Here is a 27,751-nt window from a genome sequence, read left to right on the forward strand (position 1 = left end):
GCTCGTCACGCCGCGGTTGGACAGGAACTGCAGAGGGAGCTGCCGCCACCGCTCTGCCAAAAGAGCTTCGATCTTTACCCAAGGAGCTCTGCGCTTCTGCGCGGGGAAAATAACGAGGGTCTTTTGGTTTTCCCAGCTGGATCATAATGGCTGCAGATCGCCGGCGGTGCTCTTGCAGGACTTCGTGGCAACGGTGGCGATGCCCTAAGCAGGAAACATAGTCGATTCGTCAGTTGTGTTTACATCCTCATGATTGTGGTCGTAGGTAGCATTATTAAGCAGGGTGAAGTCTTCTGTCTGCAGAATTTGGTTTCCTTTAGATGTTCCTTTAAATGGCAGCATTTTTTCCCCTAGAAATTATAACAGTCATTCAATTCTAACTCAAGCAATACAGTATATAGAATTGGATCCTAACACTAACTTACCTCCTTGATCTATTTACACTGCCTCTTCATGTGATGTTAGAGCCAGTTTGGTGTAGCAGTTAAGGAGTCAGACTGAAAACAAGGAGATATTGAATTCTGGTTTTACCTTAGACATAAAGCCAGCTGTGTCATCTTTAACAAGTCATTTTCTCTCAGCTCTAGGAAGGAGACAGTGACAAACCATTTCTGAAAAACCTTGCCAAGACAAGGCAGTCTCTGAGAATATGACACAATTGAACAGAAGGAGAAAAAAAAGAAAGAAAAAAAAGGAGAAAAAAATCCATATGATTACATTTGAATCCATTCCATAATGTGATCATGTTTCACATTAGAAGTGCATATGTATTCTGATGATTGTCCATTTGCTAACAATGATATTAATAAGACCCTTTTCACATTTTCTTGGAAATAAACAGAATTTATTTCTTCACTGACTTTGCCCCAACTTATTGGAACTGAGAGGAGGAACTTCCTGGAACTGCAAATCAGAGAAGATTGTGGAACTGTTCTCATTTTTCCTCAATAATCATTTTGTTTGCTTTCTGGTAAGGAAAAGAATCAAAATGGAAGGAAAGCAGTGAATGAGTTCAGTACATGAAAACATAATATAGATATATATTATATACAATATAATGTAGTTTGGTTCCCATTGAAATAAGAGAGACAAGGCATAATTAAGTTAACTTCCAATTTAAGTGCAGCTCATTAGATCTAGTGCTTTACATTTATAATGGAAAATTCTAGACTACTATTCTACTATTATATAAGTTCTACCATATTTTCCTGAAAATATGATCTACCCCGAAAATAAGCCCTAGCCCAATTTTCATGCCTGAGCCTAATATAAGCCCTATCCCAAAATTAAGCCCTGCCCAACATCTGGTTGTATGAGGTGGGGCAAGGTGCAGGTGTAAAAATCAAGCTAGACGGGGGTGGGAAGTTGGAGGTATCCCATGCGCCCTTCACCCGCTTACCTTAGGACTGCTGCAGCCAGGTCTTCCACGCCCCAACACCTGTCACACCACTGTTTTACTTCTGCAGCTGCTTGTGGCCGCTTGCGGCTGGTGCCGCAAGGCTCATTGTGCCGGTGGAGCTGGTCTCAGAAGGACACCACAAGGCTCGTTGCGCTGGTGGAGCCGCTCATGCTCGCAATGTCACAACACACCCCATAGGTCCTGCCACAAACAGCTCCACCCACGTGCTGAGCCTCGCAGCATCCTTCTGAGACTGGCTCCACCAGCGTGATGAGCCTTGCAGTGTCCTTCCAAGAATGGTTCCACTAGGGTGCTGAGCCTCACCATGTTCTGCCACAATTGACTTCACTGGTGCACAGAGACCCAAGCTCCAGTGTCCCAGCAGCCGCAGGGCCAGCAGGCAGGGAAGGTGAGTGGGGTGCACCAAGGTTGGGGTGCACCAAGAGCTTGGCTTGTTGTGGCTGCAGGCAAATAGATGGAACAGAAGGTGGGCCCGCAGTAACAGCATTCCCACACCCATCGGCCCCTGCGCTCACCACCTCCTGCACATCAAAAAAATAAAACCTCCCCGAAAATAAGCCTGAGTGCTTATTTTGGGGGCCAAAACGAAATAAGACCAGGTCTTACTTCCAGGGAAACATGGTAGTTCTATTATTAGAGAATTGTAATTGTGAAAAGACACTCTTGGGGAAGTCGAATAGTATTGCAGTATCTTGTCAAATCCATATGTTTCATTAGATTTAACAAAAATAATGTTATTAAAGGTCTAGATACTATCCAAGTAAATATGCTAGTATGCCTACATGTTTATATGTACACATAAACATTTCTATTGTGAACTGTGTTTCAAATATCTCTTTCCATCCTACTTTCCTATTTCTGTAGATTCACAGTAAGTATAATACAAATATCAGTGATCACCTAAATAGTGTTTCAAAGCACCACTTTAATGTACTTCTAAGGGGTTCATGTTCCCTTTCACTAATATCTGCATATAAGTGTCTATTGTATTTTAATCCTGGAGAAGCCGGGTTAGAACACTATTGTTTTGGAAATAGTAGTTAGCTCAAAGAGACATATTTTTGTTATAAACTTCACTGCAAAGTTGCTCAAACTGGAGGCAGAAAGTGCATAATTATGGTTTTTGGAATACAATACGTGCCCAATAATTTAGACTCAGACATGGGCAGATAAATGCCAACTTGAAGAGGCAAAATGGCAATAAGCTATTGACTGATGATAGTGGGAGTTATGGCCCAGCACCTGGTTGAAAAACAGTAGGATACATTGTTTGAGATGAAGAAGCGACTCACTATGCTGTAGTATGCTATGGGAAGCCAACATTAAAAATGAGTATTCAGAAATAAGAACTCATAAAAAGAAGTGGTAGTTTTTTGATAACACAGTGTATCTCTTACTTATTTTAAAGAATTATGTGAACGTTGTTAACATGAAGTTTATAAGATATATCTTTAATAAATAAAATTCTGAAGTTTTCATTTGTTCTTTGAGGTCGTCATGGGCATTATCAATTAAGGGTCAATTAACTGATTTCCCATCCAGTTAAATTATTGTTATATTGTTAAATTGTTGAAAGCTTGTTCCTTCCTTCCTCAAAAAGAACAAAACATATAAGGATTCTTTCCCTAAGAGCTGTATTAATATAGATTTCATGTAATGCTACCATTGCCTTAAGGCACTCACTACCACTGGATGATTATTTATTGATTTTAATGGCTGAGGGATCCTTGGTGTTCTCTGAGCTTGTTTTTTTGTTTGCTTGCAGACATTTCATTACCAAAACTAGGTAACCTCATCAGTGCTAGTGCTAACCATTTTAATGACTTGCAAAAGAACCTACCCTATAAAGAATAGATCTATCTACGTTCAATAAACATAGCTGAATGGATGCAATTCTGTTGAACTGTTTATAATTGCCAGAAGTTGTTATCAAATAAAATGGGATGGTACTGTTGGTAAACAAAATATATCATTGACCAAATACAACCATCAGTCAACCAATCTCCAGCTCCTTTGATTTTGGTCTGGTATAGGACAGTTCATAATAGAATAGAATAGAATAGAATAGAATAGAATAGAATAGAATAGAATAGAATAGAATAGAATAGAATAGAATAGAATAGAATAGAATAGAATAGAATTTTTTATTGGCCAAGTGTGATTGGACACACAATGAATTTGTCTTGGTGCATATGCGCTCAGTGTACATAAAAAATACCTTTATCAAGGTACAATACTTACAACATTTAATGATAGTCATAGGATACAAATTCTTAGGTTCTTAATAAAAGAGAAATATGAGAACTTAGCAATTCTTAACATGGCTTTTGTTCAGTAAATACCTAGAGGGATAGGGATATCAGCACACCACTATATCAGTATCACAGTTGCGATAATAGAACCTATACTTGGGCTTTTTTTTATTTGATCAACTTTGTTTGACTTGGAAGATAAATAAGGTATAGCAATCAGGTATAATTAATCTTTGGAGACCTTCAAGGGAGTTCAGGGCTGCAATGCAACAGCAAAATATTGCAGTTCTCGTCCACCAAACTGCAATGCTCTCTACATGGGGCTCCCCTTGAAGAACACCCGGAGATTTCAGCTAGTCCAGAACGCGGCTGCACGGGTTATTGAGGGAGTGGTTCGGAGCTCCCACGTAACACCTATCCTGCGCAGACTGCACTGGCTACCTGTTGTTTTCCGGGTGCGCTTCAAGGTATTGGTTACCACCTTTAAAGCGCTCCATGGCTTAGGACCGGGCTACTTATGGGACCGCCTACTGCCAGCCTCTATCTCCCAGCGTCCGGTGCGTTCCCACAGAGAGGGACTCCTCAGGGTGCTGTCAGCCAAACAATGTTGACTGGCGGCCCCCAGGGGGAGGGCCTTCTCTGTGGGGGCTCCTACCCTGTGGAACGAGCTTCCCCTCGGGCTTCGACAATTACCTGACCTTAGGACCTTTTGCCGCGAACTTAAAACCTATTTATTTCATATGGCTGGACTGGCCTGATTCTTAAATTTTTAAATTTTAATTGTGGGTTTTAAATTGTTGTAATTTGTATGGGGTGTAGTGTTATTTTAAATTTCGGGCATATTTGAATCAGTTTTTTAAGGGTTGTTTTAATTATGGTGTATATTTCTGTTTTGTATTTTACTTGCCTGTTCACCGCCCTGAGTCCTTCGGGAGAAGGGCGGTATACAAATTAAAATATTATTATTATTATTATTATTAAACAACTCCAAACTCATGATGCAAAGTTACCAAGATACACAATTTGAAAGATACCATCTTGAAAGATATTATTTTATCTTTATATAAAACACAAAGTCATCCAGAGTAACAGGTAGAACGTAATGCCACAAATTAATTATTCTATCTCTGGCTAGTTGTTGTGATACTATTCTGTTTAAGTTTTAAACATTCTGAATTAAAGACAGAGTGTTAGACTGAACATATAACATTGTTATCAGAACTTATGCAAGTGCTAAGAATTGGTACTACAAACATTTGTTTTACAAATAAGTGGAAGAACATAGCAAGGGAGGGCATATAACTGATAGTTCATCTTTTAAAGAAGGCTCCACATTTTCTGGACATCTTATTTACTGATTAGTACAGTCAAGAGTTTGCTAAAGTAATGGGGTGGGAAAAGGGGTTGTTTCTATGCTGGATTTTTAAACTATCTTTAAGAATTTTATTTTAATGGGTTTAATTAATGGAGAAGGCTTAGTTTCAAAAGTTAAACAAATATTTGCTAAAGCTGTTTTTGACTATTTCCTTCTTTTCTAATCCCAGATGAGGAATTTACTTATTTCTGTTGAAAATAATCTTTCTTCTCTGGAGAAGGGAAAGCTTCTCAGATTAATGCTCCTGGCTTCTCCTATCCAAAAAACTACAGTATTCTGTACCTGTAGCATTTAAATAAACTCCCGCCTCCAACTCACACACACACACCTCTTCTACACAATTACATTGCTTCTTTTCAATGTACTTGGATAATTGGAGAGAGGGAGAGAGCATCAAGTGGAAATTAGGTTCATTCGGGGCTTGCTTCGGAATATGTTCAGCCCGCGCACAAGATCCCCCCCTCCCTTCCAGTAATGACCGGGCCGGCAAACAAGCCAGTTCACACGTCACTGGCACAATCGGTTATAAATAGTGTCGCCAGTCCCTCAACTGTCTATGGTTGCCTCTTGACCGAGCCTCGAGACCCAGCTTCGCACCCTTTGGAGGAGAGCAGGCACTTCCTTGACGGGTCTCCCTCCCAGCTGTCTGTCCACCGCCAAGCACTAAGGTGCAGGCAAGCGGTGAGGCGGCGACCACTCTGTCGAGAGGATGGTCCTGCTAGTCCTCCTGGCCTGGCTCTTGCCCTGGCTTTGCCGGACGGTTGCGGCTCTGCTGCCTGGTTCCCCCTGCGAGCCGGTGCGCATCCAGATGTGCCGCTATATGCCCTGGAACATGACGCGGATGCCTAATCACTTGCACCACAGCACCCAGGAGAACGCAGTCCTCGCCATCGAGCAGTACCAGGAGCTGGTAGACTTCGGCTGCAGCCCGGTGCTTAGCTTCTTTCTATGCGCTATGTTCGCCCCCATTTGCACCGTGGAATTTCTCCACGACCCCATCAAGCCCTGCAAGTCTCTGTGCCAGCGAGCCCGCGACGGCTGTGAGCCCCTGATGAAGAGATACAACCACAGCTGGCCCGAGGGCTTATCCTGCGAGGAATTGCCTGTCTATGATCGGGGCGTGTGCATAGCCCCAGAGGCCATCGTTACGGATCTCCCGGCAGGTGAGGCGAAGAGGCAGGTTAAACTCCAAGCGGTCCCAGGTCAACCCTATAATCCTGCTTCCCAAGAGAAGCTCTTTTGGTTGGTTTGGTTGGCAGTATATAGCAGGGGAATGGTACTGCTGTGGGTGGGATAAGGGGTATCGGGAGCGGGGACTGCCGCTTTCTAGATGGTCATCGTAGACCAGGTCAGATTTCAGGCTCACTTTCACCAGGGCAGTTGGGAGAGAAAAACGACCCGCTTCGGAGCCGGCCTGTTCCGAAAGTGGTAAGAGCGGGGCTGGCCAGCTTGTCAGCTCTCTCACCTTGTGGGGTTAGGATATGTGTGACCTTGTGTGGGGTTAGGGTATGTGTGAACGCAAGAGGATGGGCTTTGGAGTCGGACGGAAGCTGTAAAGTCTCTTGAGAGATGCGAGGAAAGCTTTCCCTGCTCCCTCCTGCCTCTTCTTCCCCTTTCAACCTCTCATTGCCCCTTTGGGGTGCCTTTTTTCTCGTTAAGAGGAGGTGAAGTGGATTGACTTTTCGGAAGACGTGATGCTCCACGAGAAGCCGATGCTCCCAGAGTGCAAGGTGTCCAGTAAGTCACTTTTCTCTCTCCTTATTTCGGTGGGGCTCACTTCTGCTCGGAAGTTGGCAGCAATGGGAATTTACCTTTCTTTTCTTCTGCTTCTAATAAAATTTCTAGATCGCTGCAAATGCAAGAAAATAAAACCCACGCTGGCTATTTACCTGAACAAAAACTACAGCTATGGTAAGAAAGACCACAACTGATGATGATGATGACGATGATGATGATTACAGACAGGCAAAATCTTATGATCCCGATTTCCTTTCTTCCTCCCCTTCCTAGAGAGAAGGAAAGTTCTGGGATTTTCAGCGCGGTGAAATCGGACTCGTTAATTATTCAGCCAGAGAGTCTGAGAGTAAAAAACAACAACCACAAAATAAAATTGTGTTGCCTTGGTTTTATATTTTGTTTTGGTTTTCCTTAAATTTGGAATTTCTTTTATCTTTTATATATTTAAGATAGTTCATCTTTGATCAATGGGTTTTTGAGAGGGAAGATATTTTTAAATTGTTTTTTTTAGATGGAAACATATAATAATGTGGTTGGAAGTGAGAAAAAATATATTGTCATCTGAATTTCATACAGAGAGGGAGGGAGGACTTCAGATTTCTTTGGGAGGAACAGCCAGTCATAATAGTATTTTCTCTCTTTAAGCTGACATTTTCCCTTGTTGCTTCCAGTTGTGTAACATCTGCAATGTCTTGTTATACATTATTTCAGATCTAAGGTCAATTGACTGCTGTTCCTTTATCCAGAAGTGCATTCTGAGAAGATAGAAAAGAGATACACTTCTTTTCTACTGATCTTTAGCCAGCCCCAAAAAAATAAAAATGCAACCATTTCTCTTCAATATATATCTTGGGTTCTTATATGTCTGTCATCTTCCCTCCCTCACCCACTGCTTTGACACCAATAAGCTTATATTAAGATACATCAAAGCAGAGATCTACCACTTTATTTAAAAAAGAAGAGAAAGTGTATTTGATCTTATGTGCTTTTATACTATTTAATGAAATCTTTCTATAGCCTTCTAATTGCTTATAACCTTCAATTGGGTGAAACAGTGCATCGTTAGGAAAACCATTTTTAAATCAGTATACACTAAATAGACATATACAGAATGTCTCCAAAATCTGGGACTCATAAACTCCCATGGGACCAAAATTTTGCAAAGTTGTAGCTGCTTCAGTTCATCCATGGTCATGTGATTATCATTTCCAATGCTCCCTGTACAGGTCCTACAAGGAAACTCAGTGGGAAAGCTGGCAGGAAGTCAGAAGTTATTCCCATTCCCATTGCTTTTTTGCACTATGGTCATTCTTTTGATCTGTTTTGGTAAAAACTTTTCATAGATTATCTAGTTATCTTTAATGTAAGGTCTCTAGTTTTCCTTATCACTGTGTCAAGAAAACAAGGAGGTAGGCTGAACTGGAATTGTTGCTTATTTCCCAGATTCCCTCTATGTGTCAATTTCAATGACTCTCAGCTCTTCATGAAGGAAGAGCCCGATTACCAAGCAGCTAGTTAATTTTATGTCAGTTGTTCTTCTCAAAGAGCCAAAAGTGTAGACTTGATGCATTTCCCAATTGAGGTCATTCCATATAGCTGAAGTCTGAGAAAGCCCTGTTTTGCAAATGATCACTTTCCTGTGTTTTAGGCAATGGCATCAACAGTTGCCACAACATCAGTTGGGACAGATATTCCAGAGTAAAAATGTTGAAGTATTTTTTAAAACTGATCACCACTGTCTTGCATGTGGTCCTCAAACAGCTTTTAAAAATTCCCAATTTTTGCCAGTGCTAACAACTGTCTGGCAAATAGTTTGGCTTATAAGGAAGTTTTAGTAAGGAAACAAACTCAAATACTTATTTTATAAATATTAGTAGGTCTAAGGAAATGTTTGTGTTATTTATAACAACTTTCAGTTGGAGCCTTTGCTCAATTATATTACATGTTATACTTTTTTATGACTAGAAAAACAGCTCCTATATGTTGGTTCTGGAAATCTCATTTGTTTTCAAAAATACTTATCCTTCATTAAACTAAGCAACAGTTTCACATAAAGATTAATTTTGTTTAATACAGATGAGATGAATTGTATTTTAATGGTTTTTCCTGCCTGCCTGAATATAATAGAAAAAAGAAAAAAAGAGGCCATTCTGGTGGGCTCACAACACAATCATAACTATATAACAATGATGGTGAACCTTTTTGGCACCAAGTGCTGAAAAGAGAGCGCATGAGCGCAAACTCGTCTAAGCCGCAACTCGGAAGAGCCCAGGACGCATTCGCTTGCTTGAAAATGAATTTCCAGTTTCCATGCGCACATGTGTGCCAGCCAGCTACTCTTCTGGGTTTTTGGTGCACATGCACACGCAACAATCAGCTGGCCAGTGCACATGCTCATGCAGGAAAATGGAAGACCAGCTCTTCCAGTTTCTGGCACTGCTGCGTGCAAAAAGGCCAGCTGATCATCGCATGCGCACCAGAAACCCAGAAGACGAACGAGTGATGCCGTGTGTGCCAGGCAACATGGTTCCACGTGCCACTTTGGGCATGCGTGCCATAGGTTCGCCATCACAGCTATATAACAAGCATTAGAGATCAGCAGAACATATTTGTAAAGAGAATGGGTAGAGAAATTTTGTATATGTTTCTTAGATGCAGGTTTCAAAATGTTATTCTGTAAGTATTTTGCATTATTTTGCTTCTTGCAGTTATTCATGCTAAAATAAAGAGTGTGGAGAGAAGAAGTTGCAATGAAATAACCACAATGGTTGATGTGAAAAATGTGTTGAAATCTTTGACTCCAGTTCCTCGTGCTCTAATTCCTCTGTATACTAATTCTTCTTGCCAGTGTCCACCTCTTCTTCCAAATCAAGTTGTACTCATTATGTGCTATGAATGGCACACCAGGTAAGTGATGATAAAACAACAAGGAAATCATATTAAGATGTATAGCACCAATATTTTCTATTGATGACACACAGCAAACTATACTCATTACTTGTTTGAGATTTTCAGCAAAATGAATGCATAAAACTTTGAAGACAAGACGTATATCCATCAGAAAACCTACATATTGTAGAAGAAACAGAACTGGACTTGTTGAGACCTAGATTCAAAACATTTTTTAGCTATAGTGTTCAGAAGATCATTTTGAATCAGTTATAAAGCTGCACTGATCTTATCATAAGCCCTGAGCAGCAGTCTGAGCATGTCAGTATCTAATATGAGGCATTGTGATCCAAATACCACATCCATAGGTTTGAGTGCATTAATGCTTAAGAAAGATGATGGTAACAAAGAATAGAAAAGATGTATTTTGAAAAATTAAGAAAAGGTTAAACTTCTGAGTTTTGATTTTGAAAGAAGTGAGAAAGTGGGAAAATGGGAGAGGGGTGGGTAAAGTAATAAGCACAATGTTGGTTAATCTTGAGATATTTTAGAATATCAATACAAAAGGGTGAATGTTTCCAAAATTAAGCTCAGGAATGGAAATGGATTAGAAAGAGTTATACATTTCATGAAACAAACTTGCCAGTGATGTTTCCAAAGCTCTTTGAGGTTTTAATTTTATGTGTTTTGTCAAAAGATTTGAAAAAGACAGTAAAAACAAAACATTGCGTTTCCCATTGAACTCAGCCATATATAAACAGAGATTGAGTTACAGTGGCTTTTAAAAATGTCAAAAGTAACGGTCACTTACTTGGAAAAGTGCTGAAAGAAATACCACATTCTTGTTTCTATCACAATTTCTCCTTTTGTGATTACATTGTGGGTCTTGGTCTTGGATTAAAGGATGTGGAAACCTTAAATTGAACCAGGGCCATTGGAGCAGGATTTAGGTTGCATGTTTCTTGTGTTGTAAGATAGAAACCTTTTAAAAAAATATTTTCAAGAATCGTACAAGCAAATCAGCATGCACATATAGATTAAGGTTGAGTTATCCAATCATGAGTCAATTGAATAGGATATATACAAGCCCATTGGTCTTTCCCAAGCTTGCATTCTCCAACTATGTTCCCTAATTGGATATGCTGGGTGTAATTTATACTCTTAATACATTTTGGGTACAATAGGGTGAGAAAGTTTAAAAGCATTCCTTGATAGATTAAGGACTGTGTTTCACTTGTTAAATAAACAATACTTCAGCAACTCCAAACAACTTAGAACAAAAAGAAAGAATTTGCTTGTGGCAAAACAATGCTGATGGAATATGTTATAAAACACTGACCTTTCATGGCTGTGAGGAGATTTGTACCAAACCAAATGTCTGCTGGGTCAAAAGTAACATAAATATCCAAATAATACTATTTAATAACTTTGGACTAGAATCTAATCCAGTCTCAGTTTTTGGATCCCAATAGGTACCTGATAAACTAATCAATGCACTCTAAATGATTTATGGAATCAATTTCCGATAGACAGTAACCATCCCTGAAGCAAACTAACGCATTTTAAATAATTCTATATATCATAGATCTATACTGTATATTCTCTATATTATTATTACTAAAAATTTAGTACAATATAAAACTGCATATATTGATGTTTTTCATGATTATTGCTTTCATGAATTCCTTTTTGTAAATTGTTTTGGAAGAAAGGCTACTATCTTTGAACAATGCAGTATATAATTATTCTTTTTTATTTCACCATACTATATTTATGGTGAGAACATTGCTAAAGAGAAATTAAAAGTGTAAGTCCCAGTGACAGTATCCAAAGTCTTAAAAAATTATAGATTTCTCCAGTCATTATAGAGAAAGTAACCCAAGGATGGTGAGAGTGATGTTCTGAAGGTCTTTTATTCTTACATTGATTAAAACTCTTTTTTTAAAAAAAAAATTATTCAACATTTTTCACCTTTAAAAACATAATTACACTTTTTCAGCTTTCTGTTATTGGAATTTCTCACAATTTCAACATCCTTTGACAAATTGTGTACATACACATTCTTATTACTAAAGTACTTATTTATATAATATATACGCTATATATCTATCTACTACACATTAAATATATATATTTTTGTTATATTATCTTCTCTTAACATTAACTATACATTAATTTTAGACTTCTTTTCCAACCAATTATATCACCTCCTCCATCTCTCATAATATATTGTTTCCTCTCTGTCCTTTAATTCCATCGTTAATTTATCTAATTCTGCACATTGTAGCACCTTTTTTATAATCATTATGTGTTGATGGAACATGTTTTTGTTTTCAATTTTGGGCAAATAAGATTCTGGCAGCGGTGATTATATGGAGCATGAGATATCGAATTTCTTTACTCATCTTTCCTTTTATAATCCCCAAAAGAAATAACTCTGGTTTCATATCAATTTTTAGTTCAATAATTTCCACCAACCACTTTTTCATTTTTAACTAGTTGTCTCTTGCTTTGGGACATATCCACCACATGTGGTATTATGTCCCTTGCTGGTGGTTACATTTCCAGCAGTTTGGTGGGCTATTAGGAAACACCTTGGCCAATCTAACTGGGGTAAATGCCATCTATAAAACATTTTATAAATGTTCTCCTTGTAAGCAGCTGACATCATCATTTTATAATTTGTTCCCCATACTTTTTTCCAATGCTCTAATTCTATATTATACCCAATTTTTTTTGCCCAAATTATCATTGTTTCTTTCACAGATTCCTGCTCCATTTTGAGTTATAAATTTTGGTGATTATTTTTTCATTAGTCCCTGTTAATATTTTATCCATTTCTTGTTGTTCATTTTGAAACCCGTATTGTTCTGAATCTTTTTTTGTAACTTGTTAGAATCTGTAGGTAAGGCCACCAGTCTATTTTAATTGTGTTATCAATTCCTGATTTGATCTGAATTTCCCTTGCTCATCTAACAGCTCTTTATAAGTTACTGTTTTATTTAAATCAATTAAATTAGGATAGACCAATGTTTCCATAGTTGATATCCATCTGGGGATTTTTGTATAAAAAATTATTTTAATTTTCATCCAAATCTCTAATAGGGCCTCTCTCACATGGTGTCTCTGGAAATATTTGTGGGCTTTTTTCTTCCCCTCCCAAATAAAGGTATGCCAGCCCCTATGTATATCATCATTAATATTGATTACTGTTAATACTTGATCGTTAATATTTTTCTATTTGTTAAATTTATCCACTCTTTGAGCCATGATACTGCTACTGCCCGATAATAAAGTTCCCAGTCGGGAAGACCAAAGCCTCTTTTAGTTCTAGAATCTTGTAAGAGTTTTAATTTAATTCTAGGTTTTTTTCCCCAGCCAGATAAATTTCAAAGTTATTTTATTCAATTTTTCAAAAAAAAATAATCCTAATTTTATGGGTACCATTTGGAATAAATATGAAATTTTTGGTAAAATGTTGATTTTTATGGTCACAATTCTTCCAATCAAAGGTATTTGTAATTTCAAGTCTCTAAATCCTTTTGAATTTGTTGTAATAATTTTAAATAATTATCTTCTTTTATGGAGGAAGTTCTTGCTATTAACCAAATGCCTAAATATTTTACTTTTTTCATTACTTGAATTTCCAGTTTCTTCTTTAATTTTTTATTTTGGCCTTGTGTAAGATTTTTGGTTATTATCTTCATTTTGTTTTTATTTATTTTTAAACCAGTAACCAACTGGTTACCAATTTTCTCTATTTTCTGTATTAATAATTCTCCCATTTCAAGAGGGTCCTCTATTATAAAAACCATGCCGTCTGCAAATGCCTGTGTTTTATACTCTTCTTTTTTAATTTTTAGCCCTTTTATTTCCTGATTATCCTTAACCTGTATCCGTAAAACTTCTAGCGAGAGAATAAATAAGAGGGGGGATAGTGGACATCCTTGCCTAACCCCTTTATTTATGGTGACTTTCTCTGTTAGATCTCTATAAACCATTATTTTCGCTGTTTGATTTGAATATATTGCCTTAATCATTGTGATAATTTTTTGTCCAAATTTCATAGTAATTAATTGTGTGATTAGGAACTACCAATTTAGATTATTGAAGGCCTTCTGTGCATCTACCAATATTAACACTAATTGTTTTTCAGGATGGGATCATAATACTTTAATATGTTCCTTATAATTCTTGCATTGTTTCTTATTTGTTGTTTGGGTAAAAACCCATTTTGGTCCAAATGAATAATATTATTTAATATCTTTTTGAGTCTTTCTGCTATTATTGTCTCCAGGATTCTATAGTTGGCATTTAGCAGCAACATTGCCCTGTAGTTTTGGATAAATGGATTGTCTGTATTTTCTTTTGGGATTAATATTATAATTGCCTCCGTCCATCAGTTTGACATTGTAGTTCGCTCTAATACATCGTTGTAAATTTCTAACATAATTTCCTCTAATGGTTCTTGAAACTTTTTATATATTTCCGCAGGAATTCCATCAGGCCCAGGTGTTTTATTATTTTTTTGTTTCTTAATCGCCTCCTTAACTATCTCTGTTAGGGTAATTTTTTCATTCAACATTTCTTTAGCTTCCTCTGATATATTTGGCAAATTTCTCTCTTGTAAGTACTTTATAATATTTTCTTCTGCAATACTTTCTTGATAATAATAATAACAACAGAGTTGGAAGGGACCTTGGAGGCCTTCTAGTCCAACCCCCTGCCAAGGCAGGAAACCCTACATCATCTCAGACAGATGGTTATCCAACATTTTCTTAAAAATTTCCAGTGTTGGAGCATTCACAACTTCTGCAGGCAAGTCGTTCCACTTATTAATTGTTCTAACTGTCAGGAAATTTCTCCTTAGTTCTAAGTTGCTTCTTTCCTTGATCAGTTTCCACCCATTGCTTCTTGTTCTACCTTCAGGTGCTTTGGAGAACAGCCTGACTCCCACTTCTCTGTGGCAGCCCCTGAGATATTGAAACACTGTTATCATGTCTCCCCTAGTCCTTCTTTTCATTAAACTAGACATACCCAGTTCCTGCAATCGTTCTTCATATGTTTTAACCTCCAGTCCCCTAATCATCTTTGTTGCTATTCTCTCCACTCTTTCTAGAGTCTCAGCATCTTTTTTACATCGTGGCGACCAAAACTGAATGCAGTACTCCAAGTGTGGCCTTACCAAGGCATTATAAAGTGGCACTAATACTTCACGTGATCTTGATGATATAACGCTTGAAAGTAATTTTGAATAATGTTTTCCCCCCATCAATCTTGTATTGCAGATTCCCATGTTCATCTTGTAGGTGTTGTACGAACTGTTTCGTTTTTTCATTTTCAATTTATGGGCCAGCCATCTTCCAGGTTTATTTGCTGTTTTGAAATAATTTTGTTTTGCCATTTTAACATTCCATATCATTGCTTCCTGTTGTCTTAGATTAATTTTATGTTGCATTAAATCTCTTTCTTTTTTAGTTCTATCAGTCTGAGGCACCTTATGCAGGTCTATTTCCAATTTTTTTAGTTTGTCCAATAGTGATATTAGTTGTTCCCTTTTCTCTTTGTTTCTTCTTGCTGCATAAGCTATTGTTATTCCCCTCATATATGTCTTAGTGGTGTCCCATAGGTTCTGTAGTGTTGTATGTTCTTTCCTATTCTCCTTAAAGAATGTATTCAATTCCTTTTCCATTATTTGTATGTAGGATTTTTCTTTTACAATTCAATTTACAAAACCAAATCTAGATGACCTCCAAGGTCCCTTCCAACTCTGTTGCTGTTATCTTTATCTTCTCCCCCCCCCGACCTTTCCATTTTATTGTTAAGGGGCTGTGGTCTGCCCAAATATTTGGCGATATCTCAATCTCTTCTAAATTATTGATCAATTCTGGGTTCATCCAAGCAATAGCTAGATCTCAATTGGCTCCTTGGTTCTCTGAGGAGCGAGAGAGATGAAACGCCGGAGAAGATGCCTGGAGAGTACCTGGAGGTCCAGCCATTCCGAGGCTGATTGGACACTAGTTAGGTCTTTTTCGAAAACCTACCTAGTGGCACTGAGGGTGGCAAAGCATTCCTACGTTTCCACCCTCATTGCGTCGGCAGATAACTGTCCGGCCGCCCTGTTTCGGGTGACCCGCTCCCTCCTACACCGGGGGGGCGGGATGACCCCTTGCAGGGACGTGCCGAGGAGTTTAGTGGTTATCTATACGATAAAATCGCTCAGCTTCGGGATAGTTTGGACCAAGATTGTGATGATCCGGGTGAGATGACTGAGATGCGTCTTGTTTATGTTGTTTGGGATGAGTTTGATTCTGTGGCTCCTGAGGACGTGGACAGGCTACTGGGGGGGGTGTTACATGCCAATACATGTTTACTGGACCCGTGTCCCTCCTGGCTGGTGCTGGCCACTCAGGAGGTGACACGAGGCTGGCTCCGGGGAATTATAAATGCTTCTTTGTTGGAAGGGGTCTTTCCCGCCGCCTTGAAAGAGGCGGTGGTGAGACCCCTCCTCAAGAAGCCTTCCCTGGACCCAGCTATTTTGGGTAATTACCGTCCAGTCTCCAACCTTCGCTTTGTGGTGAAGGTTGTAGAGAGTGTGGTGGCGTGGCAGCTTCCCCAGTACCTGGATGAAGCTGTCTATCTAGACCCGTTCCAGTCCAGCTTCTGGTCCGGGTATAGCACGGAGACAGCTTTGGTCGCATTGGTGGATGACCTCTGGAGGGCCAGGGATAGGGGTTGTTCCTCTGCCCTGGTCCTGTTAGATCTCTCATCGGTTTTCGATACCATCGACCATGGTACCCTGCTGCACCGGTTGGGGAGTTTGGGAGTGGGAGGCACCGTTTACCGGTGGTTCTCCTCCTATCTCTCCGACCGGTTGCAGACGGTGTTGACAGGAGGGCAGAGATCGACTGCAAGGCGCCTTACTTGTGGGGTGCCTCAGGGGTCGATTCTCTCGCCTCTCCTGTTCAACATCTATATGAAGCCGTTGTGCGAGGTCATCGGTGGCTTCGGGGTGAGTTATCGGCTGTACTTTTCCACCCCGGGCCACCCCAACGAAGCTGTCGAAGTGTTGTCCCGTTGCCTGGAGGCCATATGGGTCTGGATGGGGAGAAACAGACTCAGACTCAATCCATCCAAGACGGAGTGGCTGTGGATGCCTGCACCCCGGTACAGTCAGCTGCAACCGCGGCTGACTGTTGGGGGCGAGTCACTGGCCCCAACAGAAAGGGTACGCAACTTGGGCGTTCTCCTGGATGGACAGCTGTTGTTTGAGGACCACCTGGCGGCCATCTCCAGGAGAGCCTTTTGCCAGGTTCGCCTGGTTCGCCAGTTACGCCCCTTTCTGGACCGGGATGCCTTATGCACGGTCACTCATGCTCTCGTCACTTCTCGTCTGGATTATTGCAATGCTCTCTACATGGGGCTACTCCTGAAGTGCACTCAGAGCCTCCAGTTAGTCCAGAATGCAGCTGCGCGGGTGATTGAGGGAGCTTCACATTGCTCCCAGGTAACACCACTCCTGCGCAGTCTGCACTGGCTACCTGTGGTCTTTCGGGTGTGCTTCAAGGTCTTGGTTACCACCTTTAAAGCGCTCTATGGCTTAGGGCCCGGGTACTTACGGGACCACCTGCTGTTACCTTATGCCTCCCACCGACCCGTACGCTCACACAGAGAGGGTCTTCTCAGGGTGCCATCCGCCAAGCAATGTCGGCTGGCAGCCCCCAGGGGAAGGGCCTTCTCTGTTGGAGCACCTACCCTCTGGAACGAACTTCCCCCCGGTTTGCGCCAACTACCTGACCTTCGGACCTTTCGCCGTGAATTGAAAACTTATTTGTTTATCCAAGCGGGACTGGCTTGAGTTTTAAATTTCCAAATTTTGAATTTTTAATAATTTTATATGGGGTATTTTAGTTTGGGTCAATTTGATGGTTTTAATTCGGCCATTATTGAATATGTATTTTAACTGATATTTTAATTTTGTATATTTAATTGTTTTAATCTTGGCTGTACACCGCCCTGAGTCCTTCGGGAGAAGGGCGGTATAAAAATTTAAATAATAAATAAATAAATAAATAAATAATAAATAGCTATATATAACCATGAACTATGGGGGTGGGAGAAGAAGATAAATTGGTTTTTTCCTGTGTTTAATTGTCCCCATGCATCTCTTAGATTTAATTCTTGTACCATCTCAAAAAACATAACCAGTAATTTTCATCTTTTGTTTTTATTTTTCTTTGTAGTCCTGTAATCACTTTTATACCTAAGAGGTCTGTAAGGGGTGTGCATAAGAGCACCAGCATGCCTACCGTTCCTGTCCTAATGTTCCCTTTGATTGTATCCAATTCATATGGTTATTTCATGCTTATACTTATATATACTGTTGTGTTTGACAAATAAATAAATAAATAAATAAATAAATAAATAAATAAATAAATAAATAAATAAATAAATAAAATTATCTATCACCACATTGAAATCACCTATTATGCAGATATTTTCACAGTCTAATTCAGTTATTTTTCTATGTAATTTGTTGTAAAAATTTTCTTGTTTTGTGTTTGGTGCATAAATTGTCAATAAAAGGATTTGTTTGTAGTTTATGGTTATTTCTGTTATCAAAATTCTGCCGTCTTTGTCGCTAAATATTTTCCTTGAATTTAATCAGTCTTTTATGTATACTGCGATCCCTCTTTTTTTTTCTGTGCCAATGCCAAATGTAATTTTTTATTTATTTTTTTGCAGAGGTTCCACAAGGAGTTCTGCCATCAGCTTTGGGAGTTCTTCCTCCTTAATTTCCACTATGTTTTGAAATCGAAGATACAATATTGATTTTTCCATCTCCAAATTTATTATAGCCTCTTCTAAATCTCTATTTGCTGCCACCATTCTACATTCTGTTATATCTTGGTTTTTTACCACTTGTTCTATTTTAGCCTCTACCATTCTTATCTTCTGTTCACTTTTTGTTATCATTTCTTGCCAGTTCTATTGTGCCAGTTCTATTGTCTAATTTATGTATCTCTCCTTTCAATTCTCCCATATCATTTTTAATATCTTCATGATTTTCGTACATCACCTCCTGCATCTTCATCATTGTCTCCTGTATTGCCATCAAGGTTGATTGCATTCTCTGCAGATTGACAGTGGAACCTGCTTTTTCACTTCCCAACATGCTTTCCCCTGTATGTGGTCCTGAGGGGGAATCTGTTATCGAGGTTGCTTTTCCCCTGCCTAATTTTGTAACTGTGATGATCATGTTCTTCATTTTGATGTTTTTTAAAAAATGTTTCCACAATACCATATATCCACCCCTATTTTTCTCTTCTCTTCTTTTAGTCTGTCTCCTAATTCCGCGAAATTCCGTCCCAGTTCAATGATATAATACCCCCAGTATCACTCCCTAAATAGCAATTGAACTAACATTCCACCTAGTTCTACTTTCTCAATATCATTAACATTTAATGCTTCGCCAGTCAATGTCTCTAAGATTCCTCTAAAATTCCTCTATAACACTTACTTTAAATTCAAATTGCTTTAACTCAATAGTACAATTCATAATACAATTAATAATACACTTACTCAAATATTTTGTTGATTGGTTAATAGTTTTTAAATAATTTTTTTACTAAATATCTCTATTCCTTAAATTACTATCTTTGATATATTTCAACTCTAACTTCAAATATGTACATATATCTAGCAGTATCTAACAGTCATTATATTATACTTATTGTTAATTACATAAATGATATCTATTGTTTATTAAGTGAATAATTAATAAGTAAATAATTATATATAAATATAAATAGCTATCAATATAAATATATTAATATCTATATATAAATATAAATAGCTATCAATATATATATTGATATATATATATAAATATATAAATATAAATATAGATATAAATATCAAGAATGTGTAACCAATGTTCAGTTATCTTCTTTCTAAATTTACTGTTAATAGCTATAGTCCATTTCAATCTATGTAAGCTAGTCTTTTCTAGAATTCTGAATCCATACAGTCACCAACAGAAGAGTCCACCACTATCAATGTCAGATTTGATCACTGTCACTTTAAATCCAAGATGTCTCCCTTTTATTTCACCTAGTCACTGTTATTTCTCTGACAGATTTTCTCTTTCAAAGCCTCATATTTATCCCAGTCTTAGTCCAAGCTTGCTGTTTTTTTTTAAAAAAACTTTTCAGAAGATGCCCCTTCAGAATTTTCCTTCACATCTTCCACATAATCAGTTTTTCCAATATCATTCGTTACTTTAACTCTGCTCCCACGCTAAATTGCTGCTTTACAATCTTCTCTGAGTCTCACGCAGCTGCTGATGTAATGCCTTTACTCAGGTTCGCTAAGAGTCTTTCCAGATTCAATCTCTTTTTCGTCCCTCCTCACCGATATCTCAAGCTGCTTTACTTCTTTTTTTCTTCCTACTCCATCAAACAGTCAAGTCATCATGTCTCTGGATTGGCCATAAAGGCTGATTTCTTTTGCATCTGATCTGTGGGTTTCCTCTTGTTTTCCCAGGAGATTGTACCTCTCACTGTCAACTCTGAAGTATCCCCTCTATTCCATTACTCCCTCTGAGAGGCAACTTGTTCTATGGGCCTCAAAAAACATGAAAAAATTAAGCAAACTAAATGAGCATTACCTTGCTCACACCAACATGACGTCACCACTGGAAGTCCCCAAAAACTCTTACCATTCTTTTTTTACTCACTGCTGATTATCTGGCACTAAAAGCAAAACATGCATGGACCATGCACATATCAGTTGAAACCGTGGATCACCAGGTTCTAAAGGTCTCTCATTTCCCATTACAAGAACAGAATCTACTCAAGAGGTGGTATGATTAATGTTTTCTCCTATTAACTTTAATGTTAACGAATTAAGAAAAGAAAGGAACAGTTCTTTAGCTATAAACCATTAAGGCACTCTGTTTTGCCTCCAATTCACTCTTCTTGCTTTGAAATCAAAGGTCATACAAAATAAAAATAGGTAGAAAGTCCTGATCAATCAGGTGAAAAAAAACATTTAGCCCAGTTTTCTGGGTTATGTACATGATCACCAAATGAGGCAGTTGTTCCCTACCTTTGCAGCTTGGCAGCCTGGGGGGGAGCACATGAGGAGAGGGGAACCAGGCCATACAAGTGGTGTTATAATGTTCACATGTGCAGCTCAACTTGTGTGAGCACCAGGCCAGTGCACAGGTGCATGTGTGTGCAGTTCAACTTCTGCAAGTTGAGCTGCACATGCATGTGCATATGTGCTGACCTGCCACTTGCATGGCCCGATTGCAAATAGGCCATGGCTCAGTAGTGGGTCCACTTACCTTCACTACTGGTTCAGAACTGTGAGCGTGCATGCATGCTTCACTTGTGCCTGGGACTTCTGTGCATGTGCAGAGCATCCATGATGATGTCCAGGCAGGTGGGAGGAGCCTTTACCTGTTTGCCCAAACTGTGGTGAACTGGTAGAAACCCACCACCATTGGGGATCCTAAATATAGGAATCTTACAAGTTTGGCACAAAAACATTTTTTCTTCTTTCCCAAAACTGATATTAAACACATTAAGCTATATATATAAGGTAATATAAGTAGCCAACCAATGGTAATTTATCCCCTATGAAGTTGGCCGGTACAGATAGTCCTTGACTTACAACTGTTTATATAGTGACAATTCAAAGTTACAATGGCACTGAAAAAAGTGCTTATGACCATTTTTCACACTTACAATCATTGCAGCATCCCCTTGGTCACATGATCAAAATTCAGAATCATGGCAACTGACTCATATTTATGATTGTTGAAGTGTCCTGGGGTCATGTGATCGTCTTTTGTGACCTTTTGACAAGCAAAGTCAATGAGGAAACCACATTCATTTAACAAACATGTTACTAACTTAACAACTATAGTGATTCATTTAATATCTATGGCAAAAAAGAGTGTAAAATGGGACAAAAACTCATTTAACAAATTAGCAACATAAATTTGGAGCTCAATTGTATTCATGAGTGGAGGACTACCTGTACATTTTAAAGGTATCTAAACTGATGGTAATAAGTCTTTTATTTATTTATTTATTTATTTATTTATTTATTTATTTATTTATTTATTTATTTATTTATTTGTCACAACAGTATATATATATAAGCATAATCATGTAATAAGTATATGATATATAAGCATAAATATAATCATAAGTATGTAATAACTATATGAAATTGGATACAATCAAAGGGAACATTAGGACAGGAATGGTAGGCACGTTGGTGCTCTTATGCATGCCTCTTACAGACTTCTTAGGAATGGTGTGAGGTCAATAGTAGATAGTTTTTGGTTAAAGCTTTGTGGATTTTGGGAAGAGACCAGGGGTGAAATGTTCCCAGTTCGGACCAGCTTGCACGATCCGGTAGCGATGACGGCTGCTGGTTTGGAGGACCGGTAGCAAAAATCCCTGGCCACATCCCCCGCCTCTGCTGAGCTGCACCATCAGCAGAGGGTTTTCTTTTTTACTTTTAAAAGCCGGTTTTTCTTCAGCTGAAAACAGCCTTTAAAAGTAAAAAAAAGCCTTTGAGGATCCCGCCCCTCAGCTGAGATCTTTAAACTTTTTTAAAAAAATGTTTAAAGTCTCCTCTGGCAATCTCACCTGAATTCCTCATCAGCAGAACCTTACTTGTACTCTTACTTATAGAAAACATGTTTTCTACAAGTAAGAGTAGAGAGTCTAAGGCACTTACCTGATTACTGATGAACACTTGGCTTTTTTCCCACCCCGAAAGCAGTTTCACTTTTAGTCCAGACAGAATCAATTGCTTAGCTAATCTATTTCCTCAGTGATCAACTAATGCTGGCTGGCTTTGCTGGCTGAGGAACTCTGGGAATTGAAGTCCAAAATAAAATAATAAAATAAAATAAAATAAAATAAAATATTTTTGCAGCTTTCTGAGATTTGGTGTGTTTCTGTAATGTTTCACTCTAACTACACAAACACACAAAATTTCAGAAAGCTGTATGTGGCATTTTGTGTGTGTGTGTATATCAGTTGTGTTGTGTGTGTTTAAAGTGTGAAAGTTGGTTTTTGAGCTTTTTGTGGCTGTATGAAGTATGAAGTGCAGCTGCTTTTACATTGTGTGTGTGTTAGTTGTGCTGTGTTGTGTTATGTGTGTGTAAAGTGTGAAAGTTGGTTTTTGGTACCTCTTATTGTTTTTATACTTTGTTTATTATTTTTATTATTTATTGTTATTGGCCATGCCCACCCAGTCATCTGACCACCAAGCCATGCCCACCAATTAAACCCCGCCCACAGAACTGGTAGGGGAAATTTTTAGATTTCACCCCTGGAAGAGATTACAGAGTCTGGTAGTGCATTCCAGGCATTAACAACTCTGTTACTGAAGTCATATTTTCTGCAATCAAGATTGGACCGATTCACATTAAGCTTAAATCTATTGTGTGCTCGTGTATTGTTGTGATTGAAGCTGAAGTAGTCTTCAAAAGGAAGGATGTTGTAACAGATGATTCTATGAGTTAAACTCAGGTCATGTCGAAATCTCATGACCAAAATGGGATGGAGATTGTATACATTTCTATTCTGATTTCTTAGTTATGCAATTATTTTAGGTTGATGCTTCTTGATGAGTGCTCAGTGGAAAAGTGGAAGGATCCATTAAGCAAAAGGTTTCAGGTAAGAACAGATTCTTGTAAGATGTAGAATGGATGGAATGCACAATAGCAAGAAGTATGCTAGCCTATATCCCAGGGTCAAAGTAGGCAAGAATCAAGAAATACAAATTATCATAGAATTTAAAAAAAACAATTCATATGTGATATTACATAATTAGAAAAATAGATAGAATTCTGGAATGATGTATAAGCATTTTCAACACTGGATATTGTTATTGTTATGCTTAGTGCCTTAGTTAGTTAAGCACATGTCTAAAAGAAGCCATACTAGGAGCATTGATCATCAATTGTGTTGTAAATGTTGTACCTTGATGAACGTATCTTTTCTTTTATGTACACTGAGAGCATATGCACCAAGACAAATTCCTTGTGTGTCCAATCACACTTGGCCAATAAAATTCTATTCTATTCTATTCTATCTTTGCATAAGTCCTATTAGTATACAAATCAGCTGTTCTTGTTATGAACACAGTACTAAAGTTTATCATTCTGCATCACAGGATTTCAGGGTGAGGTATTGAAATGATCACTTCTTTAGCAGGCTGATCCAACTCTTTTTCCAAGTGTTCTGGGGATTTTTTCCCTTTTCTTTTTGTATTTAATTATTTATATTTCTGGAATTTGTCTCAAAAACCACTCTACATATATATTAGCAGAAGAATCAAATTTAAAAGCCATTTTTACCCCCATTGAGCAATATGTTTTTAGAAAAAGTTATTTAACAGAGTTTTAGCCCTAAGTCATATTGTCACCCCTACCCCAGCCCATATGCTAAGATTTTCACAAATAAAAAGAACAAATGGAGTATTTAAAATATATAGAAGTGTTCGCTAGATCTAACTACTGATATAAAATATTATTTTAAAAGAAAAACTGGATAAGTGAAAGAATAATATAAAGTGCACTAGAATGGATATGCATGGCAATTTAGAACACTTGAATGTAGAACAAATTATCCTCTGACTGGGAGCCTGATGTACTTTCATAGGGGAAAAAAAAGCATAAAGATATCTTGTAAACCATCCTTCACAAATGGGCCATTGTCCCACCCCCAGCCAAGAAGAAAAAGTTGCTCATTCCTACCTGGCAGGATTGGCTCTACTCTCTGGTTTTCTTTTTGTCCAACCAGCTACAAGAACTGGGTTCTAGAAGTGTACAAGGAGACCATCTATTCTTATAGAAGCATGATTTTACAAAGCATCAACTGCCAAGTGCTGCTAAGTTAGGCATTTCTATAAGGATAGGAAAGTGGAAATTATTTTGTTTTATAGTTTGGAATTTAATTCATTTACTTTTTTTCTAACAAGTTAACAGGGCGATTGTCAGTGCTTCACTGATAGTGAATATCCATGAGTAGATGAAGGAATGGCTTCTAGTGCAACCAGTTTTCTGAATGCTAACCTTATTTTACATTGTTTCCTAGCGATGGGAACAGAGACTCCAAGAACAGAAACTACAAGCAGCCTCTAATAGAAAGCTGAATTCCAGAAACTCTGGTCACATTGGGATACCAAAACAAAACTTAAAGAAAAGCAATCCTGTGCTCACCAGTTCCAAGAAGACTAATAAGCTCAGAAATCGCCAGAAAGAAATTAATTCTAAAAAAATATGAGTTCCACCTTTTTTTTTCCTGGAGCAAAGCCAACAAGCTGGCCTGAAAGGCATATGATTTGCTGAACTCCGTAACCTAAACATTTCATTTTTATTTTGTAAAATAAATAAAAGCACATACAGTTTTGCACTAAACTGAGAGAGTTGATTATGCAGCCTACATTTAGCATTGCAAATCATAGCTGATCAACAAGTGTATAGGTTAGTAGCTCTTTGATTTAAATATGCCAATGTGCTTCTAGTATTAAGAGTAGTTTTGCCATAGCAGAAAAGCAGTATCTTATTTTGGCATTTATCTAGGATTTTATGATAATGCTAGCAAAAAGAGAGTCTTTGTCTAGTATCTTGAAATTTGCAGAGTATAGGAATGAGATGCCATGCATTGCTTGCATGCTTCATCCTACCTTCATTGCACAGGAAAAATACAATACCATGGCTTTATTATCAAAAATGCATAAGCAACATCACTGGGTCATTGAGTTATATGCAGATTTCTGTGGCAAAAATATGTAATGCTGCTATCCTAAATATACTTACAAAGGAATAAGGCATACTGAATGTAAGGGGGTTTGTTTTTAAGTATATATATAGGACTGCCAGTATAAAGCATGCTCTATTTTTTTTTTACTTCAACTCTGGTTTTGTTTATAAGTATTCATTGTTATAGTATATTGTTATACTTTAACATTTACAAAAAGCTATTCATTCAAGAATCTACAAAAAAACTGAAAACTTGAACTTGTCACTTATAGATTTATTAAGAATGAGTATTAAAACAAAAACTTTGCTAATTAAAAACATAAAGGCTAATTCACAACTATGTCTCAACATTTTTTAATAAAAATGTGAAGGCATCTCTGAAATTAATTTAGCAAAGGTGAAACATTATAATATCAAATTTATCTTAACTTACCCTCCTCTACAGGTTTCACAACAATAACATGTAGATATTGATTCTCTTTCATGTTTGGGATGTCCCGTTCATTTTACTGGGGAGCACTTTTTAGCAAGCATATTCTGTTTTATGTATGGAATGGATTTTTCAAGTGAACAAGATGAAACTTTAAAAATGGAAGAAATACTTTCATCTCCCAAATTCCCATCTCCTAAATTAAATTGGATTAGGGCAATTGACTACAGTGCAGAAAAGCATGCAGTAATATCTATAGTATAGGATGTTTTTGAATACCCATTGTACTATATCTCAAGCTGATACTAATTCCCATCCAGCTTATTTGGGGTAATAGTATTTGAATGCAATTCTGCCTGTTGAACAAATGATTTAGTTGCTAAGAATCACACAGTCTTAATATTAATTGAAGAATGGCATATGTGAAGGATCTTTGCTTCCCATGGCTTCTGCTGTACATATAGTTTTCCAAAATATAACTACATATTTACTGTATTTTTCTGATACTACATTAAGGATGAAATTCAAAGTGACTCACTTGCATATATTTGAGCTTTTATTAAGAGTGTAATAAATGTGCTTCATAGAAGAATGCCAATTAAGAATCCATAATAGGATTGCTGGCAAGTTCAGAAATGAACTTTTCCTCATTGAAAATTCTGTACAATAAATTTGAATGAATTGTTTAGCTGGGCATAGATATGCATTAGAATTTGAAAAAATAGGATTAGACTGTCTTTTTCAAAACTACCTTGCAATCTTGTGCGATGTTAGAATACATTTAGGACAGGTTTTTTTGTTTGTTGTCTTTTATTGAACACATTTACCATAAATAATGCATAAAGAAGACTATAAACAACTGCCACCATGTGTCTTTTTTATTGATAAACCAACCTTTCATCTTTGTTGATCTGACAATTCTTGATGTTGTTCTATTATGTGTGGTGCTAATTGGCTGGAAGGGATGGAAGGGATGCGGTGGCTCAGGGGCGAGGACATTGAGCTTGTCGATCGAAAGGTTGGCAGCTCGGCAGTTCGAATCCCTAGTGCTGCCGTGTAATGGGATGAGCTCCCGTTATTTGTCCCAGCTTCTGCCAACTTAGCAGTTTTGAAAGCACGTAAAAATGCAAGCAGAAAAAATAGGGACCACCTTTGGTGGGAAGGTAACAGCGTTCCGTGTGCCTTTGGCTTTGAGTCATGCTGGCCACATGACCACGGAGACCTCTTCAGACAGCACTGGCTCTTCGGCTTTGAAACGGAGATGAGCACCACCCCCTAGAGTTGGCAATGACTAACACGTATGTGCAAGGGGAACCTTTACCTTTACCTTAACTGGCTGGAAGTGTGGAATGTACCACACTTAAGGAATGATAACTGTTGACTTCTTTTAGTTAATTGTCTTTTCTGTTTGCTCAAAAAGAACGAAATGAGAATATGGCATCCTCTTTCTGCTTTTACAGGAAAAGTTAATGTTTAAACTGCTCTGGGGAAAGGAAGCAAATAAAGTTAAAAATAATTAAGTCAGCAAGTATTATGCCTCCTGTCTCTGCTCCAAATGTTAAAACTTTGTTGAAAGTCTGTTGAATATAGTTGGAGAAAAGTAAGATAATCAATTGAGCAGTTTATTTGTGTTTTAATAAATGTTTCTATGCTGTATTTCTTTCTAATAAGTGTGATGGTTTGTCTGAAAGTTCTCCAACAATTACAGCACTACTATTTCTGATACTTTATTTCTAAAATGAAATTATTTATTTGAAATGAGAGGAAACCATGTAAAATGATTGCCATCATAGAATTCAAACTATTGTTTCACACTTAAATAATGATTTGGGGGGGGGGAGAAAAAGAAGCA

At 37.9% G+C, this 27,751-nt stretch overlaps 1 protein-coding gene across 1 annotated transcript; it reads left to right on the plus strand.

The window, feature by feature from the left end:
* The first annotated feature begins 5,756 nt into the window (after window positions 1-5,756).
* On the plus strand, window positions 5,757-26,665 carry SFRP4 (secreted frizzled related protein 4). The gene is made up of 6 exons (XM_058179690.1): window positions 5,757-6,210; window positions 6,707-6,784; window positions 6,893-6,958; window positions 9,493-9,691; window positions 23,316-23,379; window positions 24,802-26,665. The coding sequence occupies exons 1-6, from the start codon at window positions 5,757-5,759 to the stop codon at window positions 24,988-24,990; spliced, it is 1,050 nt and encodes a 349-aa protein (XP_058035673.1). The 3' UTR covers window positions 24,991-26,665.
* Window positions 26,666-27,751: the final 1,086 nt, after the last annotated feature.

The sequence above is a fragment of the Ahaetulla prasina genome, chromosome 4, assembly GCF_028640845.1.
Source record: "Ahaetulla prasina isolate Xishuangbanna chromosome 4, ASM2864084v1, whole genome shotgun sequence".
Classification (NCBI taxonomy): domain Eukaryota; kingdom Metazoa; phylum Chordata; class Lepidosauria; order Squamata; family Colubridae; genus Ahaetulla; species Ahaetulla prasina.

Coding starts and splice junctions, on each gene's coding strand:
- SFRP4 (XM_058179690.1), top strand. CDS start 5,757: ATGGTCCTGCTAGTCCTCCTGGCCTGGCTCTTGCCCTGGCTTTGCCGG. Junction 6,785..6,892: donor CCCAGAGTGCAAGGTGTCCA/GTAAGTCACTTT, acceptor TAAAATTTCTAG/ATCGCTGCAAATGCAAGAAA. Junction 6,959..9,492: donor GAACAAAAACTACAGCTATG/GTAAGAAAGACC, acceptor TGCTTCTTGCAG/TTATTCATGCTAAAATAAAG.